This window comes from Primulina eburnea, chromosome 3 (genome assembly GCF_022965805.1).
Source record: "Primulina eburnea isolate SZY01 chromosome 3, ASM2296580v1, whole genome shotgun sequence".
Taxonomy (NCBI): domain Eukaryota; kingdom Viridiplantae; phylum Streptophyta; class Magnoliopsida; order Lamiales; family Gesneriaceae; genus Primulina; species Primulina eburnea.
In genome coordinates this window covers 10,467,546-10,484,611 of record NC_133103.1, presented here as the reverse complement: position 1 = coordinate 10,484,611, position 17,066 = coordinate 10,467,546, and the positions used below count along the sequence as shown (strand labels likewise).

The window sequence follows — 17,066 nt, the reverse complement described above, 5'->3', positions numbered from 1 at the left end:
GGATGATTGTGATACACTTGTCCCATCTTAAAAATTAAAGATTTAAAATGAGTTTATATTGGCTTACAATGGACTTCTATAGCAACTTGGGTTAATCATTTTCATAAAGCGAGGACGAATACGAAGCAATTGCTATAAGAGCTCATTGTGCATTCACGCACGTGCGGGCTCAGGTTCGGGGTCGGGGCGTGACAAACCTTATTCAATATTTGCAAAAACTTATATGAAACGGTCTCACGGAATCAATTTTATTTAAATTGACATGGTGGTTTTTATTTTAATTTCCTTCTAAATTTCTAATTTATGAAGATTAATTAATTTTACGTAGTTTTATAAAAATTTCATAATTGAATCAAGCATTTGAATTATAAAATTATGTCACACACGTGTGCGTGCTCGGTTGCTAATAACAATAATAAATAGTACATAAAGATATATGTCAATAGAGATCATATAACATGAGTTGAGAATTTGGAACTACAAATCTATACTTCCAATAATACCAAACTTAAATTTACAGGAACTGATATGAAGTAAGATCATCTCGAAAATCAGCTCATACATTTTTATTTCAAATTTATGCTAATCTCTAGTTAAACTTAAAGTTAAAACTTCAGATCCCGATTGTTAAATGTAGATTAAATTCAGCTAAAAGAGAAAGTTCGAGGAATGATTTTAGAATCTATTATGAATTAATAGGAAAATGTATTTATTTATTTTTAATCATAAATATACATATAAAGTTCTAAATAAAATACAGTAAGCAATTTTTTTTAACGATTCATTTACTGAATATGCTTACCTGGTTGCTATAAAGTATCATCGAATCAAAATAAAGGATTAAAGAACATAGAATCATGGCAAATTCTTCCCCATCAATTCTACACCCCGCCACCGCGGACACCCAACAATCCACCTCCGCGGTTCGTTCTTTCTTCTCCGGTATATCCGAAAAAGTTCGCTTCGGCCTCTCCAACCGCCGCCCCTGGTCGGAGCTTGTCGACCGCTCCGCCTTCTCCAAGCCAGAATCATTATCCGATGCCACCAGCAGAATCCGCAGAAATTATCAGTATTTCCGCGTTAATTACATCGCCATCATAACCATTGTGCTCGTCGTCTCTCTTTTGACGAATCCTTTTTCTCTCATCCTCTTATCCGGCCTCCTTGCCGCATGGCAGTTCCTCTACCTTTTACGCCAATCTTCCGATCCTCCGGTCACCTTCTGCGGCCGCCAGTTTTCGGATCGCGAGACATTTCTCTTCTTGATCGTGTGCACTGTTGTCGTAATCTTTCTAACCAGCGTCGGATCTGTTCTGGTGTCGGCTCTTATTGTTGGTGTGGCCATTGTTTGCTTGCATGGTGCTTTTAGGGATCCTGAAGATCTATTCCTTGACGAGCAGGAGCCAAATACAAGCACTACCGGATTCCTTTCGTTCTTCACCGGCGCAAAAGCAGCAGTTACGCAGTACTCCCCAGTGGCTGCCAGGGTTTGAAGATCATTGCCAAAGCGGTAATGAATGGATTACACAATAATTTATTTTAGTTTTTTTTTATTTGAGGAATAATATATTTTATAAATGTAAAGATATCATATACGATTTTGTCAATGGATTTTATATTTCTTTATTGTGATTTGTTGATAATTATGTTAACTTGGTTTAAACTGGAATTCATGTTTTTTTTTACGTGATAAACGATATTCTTCTTCTTCTTCTTCCGTACCAGGAAGATTTGCTTGCCGGTGAATGCATGGTCGATTATGTTATCATTTTATTTTTAGATCACCGTCTTCTCTTTATTAATTTGTTGAGTTTATAACTTCAAAAATTCAACGTTTATACATTGCTGGGATATATATACTTTGAAATTTGAGTAAGTATTAAATTATTTTGTGCAAATGCAAATATATTAAGGCTTCATTTGGAGTTGTGATTTGGAAAAAGAAGGGAAAGGAAAGGGAATTTAAAAAATTTGGTTGGTTGTGAGATTTTAATGGAAGGAAATTAAAGAAAGGAACTTGTTAGAGAGAGGACAAAAATTTCCTTCCAATAAAAATCTCCCTTTCTTTTCTCCACTCTTCTTTTGTCCTCTCCCTTTCTTTTCTCTCCTAACTTCCAAACTAAGCCTAAAGTTTATATTACCTACATATATAAGGAATTCAAAATATGCATCGTGCTAACTCAATGTTGTTTTCATGCAAACAAGGTAGAATGTACAAACTCACTTTTATATATATATATATATATATATTGCACGTTTTTCATTTTTTTTTTTTTTGTATTATCGATCGATTCTCAGTCATTAACACTTTGGTAAAATTTATTGAAGTTGAAAAAAAAGTGTAAACCAAACTAAGATCGTAACTTGACCAATAACAAAATCAGAAATATGCAAGGTACAAGATCAAAATTATATCTCACTTGTTTTTTTATTAGGTCATCGGACCTTTCATTATATATATAAAGTAAAAAAGTAAGACCGCGCGTCAGGCAACTTCCTCAGCTCGGCCATCTCTTTGGAGACTGCATCATCAAGCTATATATTCGGTTTATTTTTCTGAAGGAAAAATAAAAAAACAATTGTATACGTCCATCTTTCAAGGAGCCTCCACTCATGTCTCAATTTGTTCCTTCACCTCTCGCTTAAGGTATTCGATACGAAGAGTCGAATTACTAGGCCCAATGTAATGTCTTTCTAATTGAATTTAAATGGGCCAAAGATCGACCGAAAATTATTATTTTTAAAAATAATTGTTCAAAACAAATAGTTAATAATTCTCACGGATACTTATTATTGTAATAGAGAGAGCCGCAATGGATTAGATTTTCTCACGATCCAACTCTATTCAAAATTGGTTATGTGTATCGTCGTTCCCAAATACATATGAAATTTTTGAACAATGACATATCTTAATAAAAAAACCTATCATAAGCATATCGTGTACATGAAGCACTGGAATTTCATCTATTTTTCATGATTTATTGACATTAGTCCTTAATTATTAATCCTCTGAGACGATATCATACAACGGTTATATTATCAGCTAATGGAAAATTTCTACAGTGTGTCACATGTTGTTAGCTGCTTCTTGTGACTCGAAAATGGGCAGAAAGATGCTGCTGAAAGCTTCACAATTTGGGGGCTACAATGCTTGTGTTGGTGTGATTTTTGTCTAGCTTGGAAGCTCTATTTATAGAGCAGAGAGATTAGCTGAAAGGACTGTTATTCATAGTCAGTACATCCATTTTACGGTCATTTATTAGTCATAAAATGGCTGTTACAACTTACAAGTATTAAATTAAATAGTCAAATGTCTCTTTAATTTTGAAAGTATGGTGGCTTTTATTCTTCATGATTGAGGTTCCAATGGTTGTCACAAGATGCCGCAATTTTTCGAATTTCTCTGGTTATTTCAAAGCTCAACTTGACTGTCAATATTCGAGTTCAGGCGGGTCTTATCTTGGGCATAACATGTTTCGGGTCTTCACACTAATTCTTTTTTTTTTTTACTATTTTTTTTTCAATATTTATCAAACCTAATATTCATTGAATGTAAGAAATTTGAAATGGAGAAGTTCAAGTGTTGGCAGACACTACATAATCCTAGAATGAGTAGGAGAAAAGACTGATCGAAAAGGGGCCATCACTTGCATGTCTTCGGGTATCACTCAATTTTCTGATTTCACGCTTCATCCCTATAAACAATAACAAAGATTCCTTCTTCCCACGTAGCATATTTTAAGGAAACTGAAAAGACATAATATTACGGATTTAGATTTTGTATCTGAATACTGTCTGAATTTCACATGTATTAAAAAACATTAATCCATTCATACTATAAAGAAAATATATACAAATCCATTGGACATTCGTAGCCACGCATGATTTACACAACCATATAATAGTTAAGCGATCGTGTCCGAGCTAAAGTACTCTGGGAAATCAAGAAATATAAAAATTTTCCAGAAAACGATTCTACATTAGGGCATTAGGCTGTAAACCCTCAAGAAACACACTATGTTTAAGTGCAAGATTCAGTTATACGAGTAATCCCTCAAAAAGCCATCTATAAAATAAGCGATCGATGATCGATGGATGCCTCCACGGTACCTTAATTTTACTGATACAACAACGGGTGTATCAGGTATATTTAATGGTGGGGGTAAAGACTCGGAGGAGTCCCTCCATTGAATTATCGACTGCACCAATATAACGAGTATGTGTGAGTGTTTGCAACCTATAAAAAAAGTGTCTGACTCTCCATAAAATTTAAGATTGTGTTTCATTTTATTCTCAAGTCATATTTTTGTTGTTTCCAAAAAAGCTAACATATCTTCTCTTATTATTTTCAAAATACATTCCCAATCATGTTTCATATCTTATTATGCTATCACCATTCTAAAATTAATTTTTTGTACTTACCAGAAATTGATGTTTTTACAATCTACAATTATTCTAGTGCATAAATGTATAAGCAAAAAAGAGATAGTTGGACGATGGGTGTAATTAGTACAACTTCCCTACGAATAAATAAAATATTATAAATATCTTATCTTGATTCACAAAATAACCATAATCTCTGGCTGATCCAATTAAATAAAATCATCATCCTTAGACATATAAAAATCAAAAGAATTGAAAGAGCACGAAAACACCCGTGAAACTCAGGATGGATAGCGCCATAGAGACCTATATATAGATGCATCACGGCCAACACTCGGCCGTGGCGGTGAGATCATATAAGGCGCTATCCCTCCTGAGCTTTATGGGTTCTCCATACTGATCTGATAAATTGTACGTTGAGAATTGGGTGCATGCGAGCAGAGAAATATTGGGGAAGGGGGATCGATGAAGGTGTGCTGAATGAATAGCAATTAATGCAAATGGGGGGACCTATAGTTATTAGGAACCAAGTAAGGGATCGAAGTCCTCGAATTATATTATCTTTTGGGGAAAAATTATATAGAAATATTTTTAAATACATTCATTGAAGATTGTCCTCGTGGTTAATATTATTTCCCATTTTTTAATGAATCTTTGGGAATTATTTTATATATTAAATTCGAAATAGTAGATAATATTTGGTGAAGAACTGAAGAAGTAATGGCCCTTGCCGACTATGCCACAGTTCTTGCTCTCTCGAAAATCGAGAAACGTGGAGGATTTTCGGCCTAGAAAGTGAAAAATGGAAATACAACAGTACTTCTTAAGTATGTGTCTGATTATATATATGTGTACACACACACATATAATATATATTTATATATATATATATATATATATATATATTTTTTTTCGTTCTGTAATTGCTTCGACATTTCTTCCGTTTGCTCCATCAATATATTTTTATCATCTCCTGTATTTATAAAGCGTAAATTCATTGTAAGTTTTTCCTACTGGTATGTTTTTTTTAATCTTGTTGGTTAATTTAAGGTCTTATGCTATTAATTTGCAATTTTTTTTCCGATTTTATCTATTTTTCAGCTGAATGTTGAAGTGAGATCGGAAAATAATGTCGTAACAACCAAAAATGCTAACGCGATAACAAATATTATTTGCATGTTCGATGCTACGACATCGTCAATACTCCAAAGAAAATTTTTAAAAAATTGAAAAAATGCAAGATAGTGAACAACAACCTTGAATTGACAAATAACATATCAAAAATGAAAATATACAAAGTACGGACCAAAGATATAATTTCTCTGCATTCCTTTATATGTATGAAATGGTGGTGAAATTATCATAGGTATATACAAGACACAACAACCTGAAATCCTTATAATTTAATTTAATTATCTAAATTGTGAGTTGAAAATAGTTTGTAAAATAAAACAAAAAAAAAAACTTGTTAGGGAAACTTATTATCAAATTAATTAACATAACGGCTTCATTTAAAGATCGATTAAACCAAATGAGTAGACAACGTTGAGAGGTCATGTAACCAACATAGCATTGAGGATGGAGAAAAAATAGAAAAGACTCGTGCCAAAAATTTGGTTATGGTCTCTTAATGGACAGCTCTTGGGTGACCACTACCTGATGTTCTCATCGAAGTCTGATGTAAAAAGTGAGACTCAGATTATTTCTATTATATGTAGACGTGATCGTGAAATTTTAGTTTTTGAATCATCATCACATAATTATTTCCAATAATATATCAAATATCACGTAATCTAATCATACTGGGACATATGAGGCTCCAAAAAAATTGTGCAACATCGTAAATAAAATTTTAAATGATATGTGTTTTATTTTTATTTTCTTTTAAATAATTGTGAATTTGTAATTTTTTTGGTCATAAACACCACATGGCCAATGATGGGCCTGGTGTGAGGGGGGTATTGGTAATTTGAGCAAGTGTGAGGGGGTGGGTAAGACATTGATGGGAAATCCCACATTCCATCAATCTCTACTATGGTGGGCAAAATTTCAGTTAAACCAAATTAATTGGCCAATTCGAAAGTTTGATTTCGAAATTTTAAATAATCAGTTTATTCGCTTCGGTTTCAGTTTTAATTTAAAATTGGATTAAATCGAATTAATCGAATTAGTATATATATTAATTTAAATTGTTTATAAGCATTAAAAATACATCATAAAGAAACCCAACTTTTCATACATTAGAAGGAAGCTCATTCATCCAATGATTTTATTTTCAATATTTCTATTTGTTATTGATATTTTTGGTTCAATATTTCTTGTTATTTATAAACTCTCCATTTTTTTATTTTTTTTTTGTGTGTTAAAATTCGCATATTCTAAAAAATATCGGTTCTTTCGGTTGATAAAATCAGTTCGGTTATTTCGATTTCTATGAATATTTCGATAGGTTCCATTATTCGAAAATAAAACCGATTAGAGATTTATTTGATTCGATGGATAATCGAATAGACCTATTGCACAAGTACGTGTCTCCACTTACTTGGAGGGGCACCATTGAGAATTGGACCCCTCCTTGGGCGAAAACATTTATTAATTTTCAGAGTAATCAATACTCTATGGAGTAAAATTCAGTTTCCTCCTCGACTTTTCACTTTCACTCAACCTTTAAACTCTCCAATATTTGGAATGACTTCAATTTTCCTTTTGATTAATTTGTACCAACTGAAGTTATTTGATAACATAATGCTTTGCATCAAACAGTGCCTATTAAATTACCTTTTTCCTTCAAATTATGAGAAGATTTTGATCTGAAGCGTAAAAATTTAATGGAAGCTCATTTTAATAAATACATTTCAATGATATACAATATTGGTGGATGAGTTGTTCTTAATTTTCAAAAACTTAGCGCATATATAGCAAGCAACATGAGATTCAGCAAAGATACTCCTGAGAAGATCGATCAAAATTCGACTACAGTTTAATTTAGTCTAGCTCGGGTATTTACATGAGTCGAGTTTAATTTGTGGTTTAGATCTAACCGAGTAGCTCTAGCTACATATTTTGTTTATTTAGATGGTTTAATTTAAGAGACGTTTTTGTTTATTTATATTTAAAGATCGAGTTTCGGTTTTTTCATGCAAGAGTTTGAGTACCTCGAAATATACATGAGGCGAGCTCGCTTAGTATTTAACTCGAATCGTATTCTACCTAAATGGCAGCATCAGCAAATTGTGACACAAGATGAAATCGACTTGAGGAAGGAATTTTGTCGACGGAATTAGAATATAATGAAGTGGCGCCTCGTTAAATTTGTTTAATCTATACTTCTATACTATATTATTAAGTGTGAGGACATAATAATAACTACTTAAGAGAGACATCAACTTTTTTTTTCCTAATTTTACTCTTATATGACTACTAATATTACATTTTTGTTTTTTTAATTTCAACACACTTTTTTTATTTTTTCATTTCAACAATTCAAATATCAATTTAGTTCCTCCATAATTTGTTAAATTTCACTTTGATCAATCGACAATGATAAAAAAGATTCTACACACGCGTCACGTGTGCAGAATAACTAGTACTACTTAATCCACAAGATATGATATATATCTAAATTGGGGTACAATCCGGAATTAAATAATTCTTTCCTGCTATTTCAATATGGAATATGCCTTTTAATTTAAGCAAAAATAGTAATGAATCACGCATTAGTGAATTGGTCGACGTGGATAAAGATCGACCCCAAAACACTTTCACGAAAACTTCACGTACCTACTTTTACTCGAAAACAACAATTTTACGTACACTTTTTTTTTATATTATTATTATTATTATTGGAGTCAACATTCGTTTTTTGGTTTCCCAATTGCTTAAAAATTTATCACTTATTAATTATGAATCACATCGATCTTTAAAATTAAAAATAAAACCACTAAATCCGCCGTGGGATATACTATTATCTTTGGATTTTACATTAGGTTTGAGTAGCAATTAATTAACTAATATATATATTCGGGATTTCTATTTAACATAAATTGTAAAAAATTATGTATACCAGATATAATGCTGTCTTAGATAATGTAACATTTAGGGACAATACATAATAGAATCACATAATATACAAATAAATAATTTAGACAATAACAACTCAAAGATACTTGTGCACAAATATAAATACTTACGTGATGTCTCACGACAAATAATCACTAGAAAAAACTTGAGTTTACAAAAATCAACGCTAGTGATTTTATGAAAATTAACATCCTTAACACTTTAAGGAGTCAAATTGTATCCTAAAACAAGTAATCAGATTAAAACGTATTCAAAGAACACAAACAATATGTCGAAACTGAAGTAATAAAAATACGATCTTCAATCAACATTTTCACAAACGATGTCTCTCTTTCAACCACTATTTTCCTTTTTTTATATATCGATTCATTTTTTCCTAAAGTTTATACCAAAAATGAAATCTACAAAATATGAAAAACAAGAGTTTTAATAGAAATAAACTAGAATCAATCAAGTATTTCACGTAATATATATTATCAAAAAATATATATATATATATATATATATATATATATATTTAAAAAAAGATTATTTTAAAAAATAAATTATATTTTGGTTTTTCAGAATTATTTTTCTTTTCAATAATACACTATATATATATATATATATATATATATATAAACACGCGTATGTAGTTTATTAAATATTTAATTATAGATTGGAACTCCGGGCCGTCTTGGGTGCAAAATATAGGTGGCGAGTCAATCGAAATATAGGCTGCTAGGCGCTAGCTGGGGTTGGGGAAGCTCAAACTATTAATTGTGGTTTCGTAAATAATAATTATAGTTAAAAATATTAATATTATCGATATTTTTGTTTGATTTATTATTTAATCAAAAGAATTCCAGCTATCCAAATTAGTGGAGGATAATCACGTCGTTACTTGACAAGTTATGGAGAGTTAATGACAGTGATGGAGAGGACTAACTCTTCCATTAAGGATTAAATCCCATCTGAAGCAACCAAATAATTTAATTTATAGCATTAGGGTGAGGTTAATTATTGTAAATTTAGAATCTACTGATGAAGTGACAATTTCAATTAAACAATTTTTCATCAAATATTTTATCAAATATTAATATATGAAGTTTTTGATGTCGTACGCGCACGATCGAGCAAAATTATAAACAAAAACTCAAGATAAAAAATCGAAATTCGCTGACTCTCAGCACCACCACCATTCTGTCATATAATACTACTTTATCATGTCATCCATCTGTTTCAATGTATTTTTTTGGACCATCGAATTCTCCAGATAATTGGATTAACTAGAATTTTAAAGTTAAAAATAATTTTTGATATAAAATTAATTTATGATTTTTTTGGCTCTGTTGGAGGCCTTGGCCTAGGCGGACTCTTGGGCCACCTCTTTGGTCCGGCCATGACTTTGTTTAGAGAAAGTGAAACAAAATAGTATATTTTTCAATTTCCGTTCTAGTAAAATATTTTCGTTTTTTTTTTGCTAGTTTTATCCATTCTCACTTATGTGACATCGTGTGTACATCAACAATCTTGGAAAAATGACTATAATCGAAACAAGTTTTGAGTCGTCGTATTTGATTTAAATGAAACCAGATTTATTAATATATTTATCGTCCCAAAAGATTAAAAAAAAGGATTTGTTAAGGTTAAAGATCGAGTTTCGGGCGTAGCTGCTCTCTACTCAGGTCTCTACCCAGTTTTTGCTCACACATAACTTGCCAGTTGCCACTGCATGCATATCCAGGAACAAAAATTTGGAGATCAAATCCGACAAAACATTTTTTTATACCTAAATTAAATCAATGAAACGGAGCCATGCATTTACGTAGCAAGGCAAGGCATCCATGAGCCAAGCAGCAGCCACCACGGATCACGCTGATTTTGCTATGGACGGGCTCGTGCACGTGATGTGTACAAACAAGTATGTGTGCTGGATAGCGTGAACCATAGCTGGATTATCGTCCCGCAAGTCCATGGTGGTGTACTTTTATGTGTTGAGTATGCTCCGTGTGTGTTTCGTCGGAGTGTTGCGAAGTCAGGTACATGAATTGGTTCGCACTTCCTTGGCCAAGTGTCTTACGAATAAAGAGTAACTTACCAGCATTAACCAAGAAATAAAGACCAAAACCCCGATTAAAAACCATGATCAGATGTGCGATATTAATGCTACCTTATTGCTTAAATTCCCTCATGCATCTTCATTCACATGCCACCATACCTCCTAACAAAGCGTTTTAAGAATACCAACGGAGTTGCAGTGTTTGTAGAGATTGAAATTGTTCTAGACTCCTAGCCTAGCTAGGTAACCAAAAATTTTAAAGGCAACAAAACGTGCATTGTTTTCTTCTCCAATCATAACTACTAGTGTTCATAACACAAGTTTTTCGAGTCTCGTGGCTGTAAAACTCTTTTATAACAAAGTCATTGTATAGATAATACCAAGAGAAGAATATATATTGAGGAACCAAAGTCACAAAATTTCATTTAATGTCACCATTTTTAGTCATAATAGCAATTTTAGACGTTATTTCAGCATTCCGGTGAAATAAGACTAAAATAATACAAAATCAAAATTTGAAAACTTATTACGGACTAATATGAAAAGTTAGTGAATCAAAACGTTATTTTCTTTTTTAAATAAAAAAATAAAAACTAATAAAAAAAAGTCCAAACTATTACATTTTGACATCCTTTGACTTTCTGGGCAGTATTCCTTGATTATCGTAAAACAGTATTGTGGCACATGCTTTGTCAATTTAAATACTTAAAAAGTCCTAAATATCTGCATCGGAACGTGTTTTTCTTTTTGTTTTTCTGAGCACAACTTGCGGTGGAATAAGCATCTTTCTGATGGAACTTGGTCAGAAAAAAAAAAATAAAATAAATAAATATATATATATATATATATATATATATATTTATTTAAATATATATATATTTAATAAATAAATATTTCACATTAAATTAAATAAGTTCAGTGAAAAGGTAATTAAAAATTGACCCGGAATTGAATTTCATGGTTTTGCTGTGGAAGTGTACAATGTATCTGCTCCTCCAACTAAAAGTGACAAATCACCAACTCCCAAATGCCAAACCCAAAGAAAGAAAAGGATGAATTTCCAATACATTTTAAAGTGTTGCAAAAATCAAAAGTGTATTTATATGATATTATATTTTATGTACATTTATCAAGAATTCATAATATGAGCATATAGAACCTGATTCCAATAATCAGGCACTCCCGGAAGACACCAATGGTAACAATCCGAATAGCTCGTAGGATCCTTCCATTGCTCCTCGCTTATCGAATGGAAAAATTTCCTATAAATCGACGGGTGACCATCTTTTCTGTAGTCCGACATTTGAGTTATGTTCAAGTACTGAATTTTAATCCCTCTCGACTCCAGTTTCTCGATCGCCGATTCCGCGACGCGCATCATTCTACGATCAGACATGATTCCCCAGTAATCTTCTTTCGAGATAGGCTCACTTGTATTATAGCAGTTCTTCACTTCACCCCAACTCTCACCCCTACAATTAATTGTTAACGAAGCATGTATAATTTTATTCAAAAAGTGGCGAAAAAACATAGATGGGATGCAAGATTAATTGTTTCGGACACATACCATATGTGAGAAGGGGACAGGCTCATGAAGAATAATTTTGTCTTGGTTGTGTTGATATTGAATTCCAACCAGTCCAACCATGTGTTTAATCCAATTTCGTACACGCGATACCTCGTCTCTTCTCTCGTGTCGACTCTTTTGTAGATTGCATCGTCGCTTCCAAATGAACCCCATCTGATGCAATGATACAGTGTCATTTAGATTAAGATCGATATAACATAGTGTGATTTTTTTTTCTTGAATTACACATATAAGTAGGAAGATTGTGGTTAATTACAAGATGGTCATAGTTGGCTCCAGCCACCATATAAAAGAATCAAAGATTAGTATATCTGCATCAATCCAGTGCCTGCCATGATTCTCGATGGACTTTAATTCTAACCACCCGGTCTTGTAGCCGGTGGATGAAAGGGTCGTCATTGTTCGATTCGACTAGAAACGGAGACCAATAGAACCCAATGCTTGCATTGTAATCCTACATTCAAATCAACCAAGAAAACAAAATCTCAAGCATATACGTACATTTACATGAGTTTCTGCTTCGAAGACTTGAAAAATATATGACGAAGGCCTAGAAATTATGACATACCACGGCATTAAAGCCGAAGTAATTTCCATTTCTGATCACTGATTTGTTTACCGATGAAGAAAGTGATGACTCGATCAAGCAAAGCATAGAGATGTATTGGTTTCTATTCAATGAATCCCCTACAAACACAAGCTTCTTCCCCCTTATTTTCTCCAGGAAACGCAGGTGCCATTAAACCTTGTCAAACACAAGAATTAACTCACAGTTCATGATTTATCTTGGTGCTGATCGAATATTATATATTTCTAAGTCGATTTAATATAGAAAAAACCTTGGAAGATCACAATCCTGAGGCTGCCATCTCCATAGCTGATATTTGAGGTCTTTCCTCCCGTACATCTCACAAGCATGATCTTCTATCATGAAAGAACAATCCCGCTCTTTGTACATCGGAAACGATATATTATCGAAAACCCATCTTCCCTTAAACATGTCGCAGCTTGAAACCGTAGTAGTATTATTATCATTATGTGCGACTACCGATTCCTCTTCTCTCGTTGCATTTGCGATCTCCCGATCAATCTGCTGCGCTGCTTGCTCTAATGGGATTCCGCCATTGTTTCCCGCAAGGTTATAAATAGCAGCAGTCACCAAGACTATGAGGAAGAGGCCTGCAAGGTAATGGGTCTTGGATCTAAGGTTCCATGTTCTAACTCCCATTTGAGAAAATTCAAAATCAGCGAAATGATCTTGTACGTTTTCCAATGGAGCCATGAGTATTAGATTAATCAAAATTTTGAGAATGCATAAAAAAATGTGATTATGTTTAGTTGGAAGTCACTAGATCTCACGTGGGTTCTTAGAAAGTCAAATTTATTTTTTAAAAATAATAATTCAAATTCTGTCCCACATAAATTATAATGTTACTATCAACTTAACATTTAAAGTATATATATAAAGGTATTAATAAATTGAGTAAGACAATGTAGTGGTTGGGTTGTGCTCGATCACCTTACATCATGGTGTATGAAAATTTATTTCTGACTATTTATCACATCTTTTGTTGTCATGTGGCTGATTGTTACAACGATCCTATAATACTTAACTTATAACTAATCACACAAAAATAAAGCAAAATTTCCTCACTTAAAATTTGAAGTTTATACTAAAAGACCATAAAAAAATCAGTTTCTTGTCAAAACCAGTTCATCGACTATTCGCATCATATTAGGATCTGATATTCCTCTTCCCCGGTATCCTTCTTTCGTGATTGGTTCCGTTTGGTCGAGACAATTTTCACCTATGGAATTTCCCCTTTCTTCTGCCCTGAATTAATATATATGAACAGATTTAACACGGGGACATGGTCATGAAGAACAATTGAGTCTTGCTGCGATTTACATGGATTTCCAACCAGTCCGAGCACGGTTTCGTGGCCATTTCGTACCTACGTAGCATGTCTACATCCTTGTAGATTCCATCCGAATTCTCAAACGAACCCCATCTATCATTAGAATTGTAGGAACAACATGCCAAATTAAATGTCAGGATTTGTGTCACTATTGCTTACCACTTTAACTTTCAAAAGATTACAGGTCATGTGATGTGTTCGAATTACAATTTTTATACATGTATCGAGAGTAACAAAATCGATATTGTAACTTGACATAATTTTGATTTCGGTCATCTGGTTAATCAAATTTTCGTTTTATTGCAATAATTTAGTTTCTTTTACAATTTTATGGCTTTAATCATTGAAGTGCTCAAGTATCATCAAACACGTATGTGTGGTACCCTGGTGCCAAGTCAGCAATATATATGACATTATGTCAGCACTCTCATTGGAAGAAAAAAAAACCAAAAATCACAAATTAAATAAAATTATTGTACGAAGACTGAACTGACTAAATTATCGAAAACAAAATTAGACCAACTTATAAGACTAGTTATGAAATTATTCCTCATGTACGTACCCGGCCCGTTACATGTATGTACGTGCTCCTTGATCATGTATCAATAGATGACAAAATTTACTAGGGACCAATTTGATTGTTATGTATATGTTATGAGACCTTACATTATTTTAAAATTCTTTCTATATATATATATATACAACAACAACTACAAAAACACCTACACTGCAATAGATAGCTAGTACTTACATTTGAGGGCGTTGCCACCGAAGATAGGCGTTGAACACAAGTATATCGACACAGGTCCAATAACGGGCGTGCTTTTCAACAGCCTGTGCTATTCGATCTGGTAACCGATGGTTCACTGGACTGGATCATCCGAATTTGACTCCACCAGCATGCAATGGTTCCCAGTAGAACTCAATTTTCGCATTGCACTCCTTTAATTATATATTGCATGATAAAAATTAATTTTAGTTCATGATTAATATAATGATGATGAAAAATTCGACGCGTTTAATTAATTAATTAAACATACTTTGGCCTTGAGAGTGATGAGTGAGCTCCCGTTGTTGTGCATGTATTTTTGGCATGAATGTTCACTCTTCCTCCTTATATAAAGGATACGAAATATTATCGAAAACCCATTTTCCAGAAAAAATACACATAAATATGTATGTGTGTGTATTAATATTGCGTGAAAATATTTTGATCGAGGGGATTAAATGATCACATCCCAAGTGGGTTAATATAAATTTCTTACACTAATATTTTTCTAGTGTATATGCTTGAAGTAAATATTTAGCTCGTCTAAATTTGGTCGGAAAAATCAACATAATTATCATGTAAATTGATCTATTTTAGATTTTGATCATTAATTAATTAGTCAAAATTTAGTCTTAAATAAGTCCCCCTTTTATTTTTTAATTTTAGTCTATTCTCGCGTGGGTAACAATGTGACTGACATACTCGCATCAAAACTCCGATGCAATGGTCTGAAAGTGCAAAATTATTGGTTTATGGTTTTGCACTATTCACAAATTTTGACTGCCTAAAGAACAAAAAATTCAATTAGACCGTACTTAGAAAATGATTCCCCGATTGGCTGGTTAAAGTCGGAGGACCCAAGATCCGTGATAGGATGGTGCAAGATTTTAAATTATTATTACGATTTTTTTTTTTTATCAAAAAAGATTTTGTAATTGATATGATCGAGTGATCATCCCCTCAGTGCATGCTCGTCCCCACTTATGTTGGTAACAAATGATGCCCAAAAAAAGTAAGCAAAAATTTGTGTGAGACGATCTTACGAGTCGTATTTGTGAGACGGATCTCTTATTTGGATCATCCATGAAAAAATATTACTTTTTATTGTAAGAGTATTACTTTTTATTGTGAATATAGATAGGGTTGACCCGTCTCACGAATTAAGATCCGTGAGACGGTCTCACATTAAACTCACTCAAAAAAGTATTATGCGAGACTAATTTAATTTAATAAATAAAACATATGACATCATATTTTATCGTCATTTAGACAAAAAATATTGTAAGATGAAAAATAGATTTCTCGTTGAAAGATGCATGTTAATCGTCATAAGTAAAAAGTGTATTTATTGTTTTGTTTCCAGAGGTTTGCTTCGGGAAAATATTTTTTCAAAAAAATAAAATTATACAGGGAAATGGGGTATATAGGTTTTGTTTTTAGAAAAAATAAAATTTGTTTGCAAGTTTTTGTCTAATAATTTATTTAATTTTATTATGTGTGGAGTATTTAAAATTTTGAAAATAATTTTATTTTATCTGAAAACCAAACCAAAGTATAGATGAAAATTTGAATAAACCAGAGAGCCTTGCGAAGTGTCGAGGTTCAAAATTTAAATTTAATCAATAAAAAATGATCATTTTGAAAATTCACTTATAAAAGTAAAAATAAATAAATACTGGAAATTTTTAATATTTTAAAATACATATATATTTTTTGAAAAAAATTAAAAAAGAAACTCGATACGCTAGCGACCATGAAATTATAATAATATATGTTTAATATAAGTAGAAGCAAAGAGATTAAATGACAGCTAGCTCGAGCCACTTGCTCTCCAAGTTGCAGCCAAACTCAATTCGCAACTTGCATGCATGCATTAATTAATCATCACAACCCATAAATAATATTACGCGCAACTTGCCTAACCTACTATTACGTACTTTACCATTTTGGATAAAAATATATCCGTGAGTCTTATGTGACATCGTCTTATGGATTTTAATCTATGAGACGGGTCAACTCTACCAATATTCACAATAAAAAGTAATACTCTTAGCATAAAAAGTAATATTTTTTCATGAATACCTAAATAATAGATTTGTCTCACAAATAGGACCCGTGAGACCGTCTCACATAAGTTTTTGAAAAAATATAATGCACCAGAAATTTAATTAATATCATATTCATATATAATATAAGGATTAGTATAGATCATTTACCAAACTTTGAAGGCCAACTTGGTTTAATTGTTGCAAACATATATTCATTTATATAGCTGTCGATTCCCTT

General features: G+C 32.4%; 1 protein-coding gene and 1 pseudogene across 1 annotated transcript; one reads left to right on the top strand and one right to left on the bottom strand.

Moving 5' to 3' along the window:
• Positions 1–799: 799 nt before the first annotated feature.
• LOC140828214 (PRA1 family protein B2-like) lies at positions 800–1,628 on the top strand. Its single transcript, XM_073191198.1, has one exon. The coding sequence runs from the start codon at positions 858–860 to the stop codon at positions 1,491–1,493; it is 636 nt and encodes a 211-aa protein (XP_073047299.1). The 5' UTR covers positions 800–857; the 3' UTR covers positions 1,494–1,628.
• Positions 1,629–11,438: 9,810 nt separating this feature from the next.
• Positions 11,439–13,410, bottom strand: LOC140826245 (protein trichome birefringence-like 34; annotated as a pseudogene).
• Between the last annotated feature and the right edge of the window lie 3,656 nt (positions 13,411–17,066).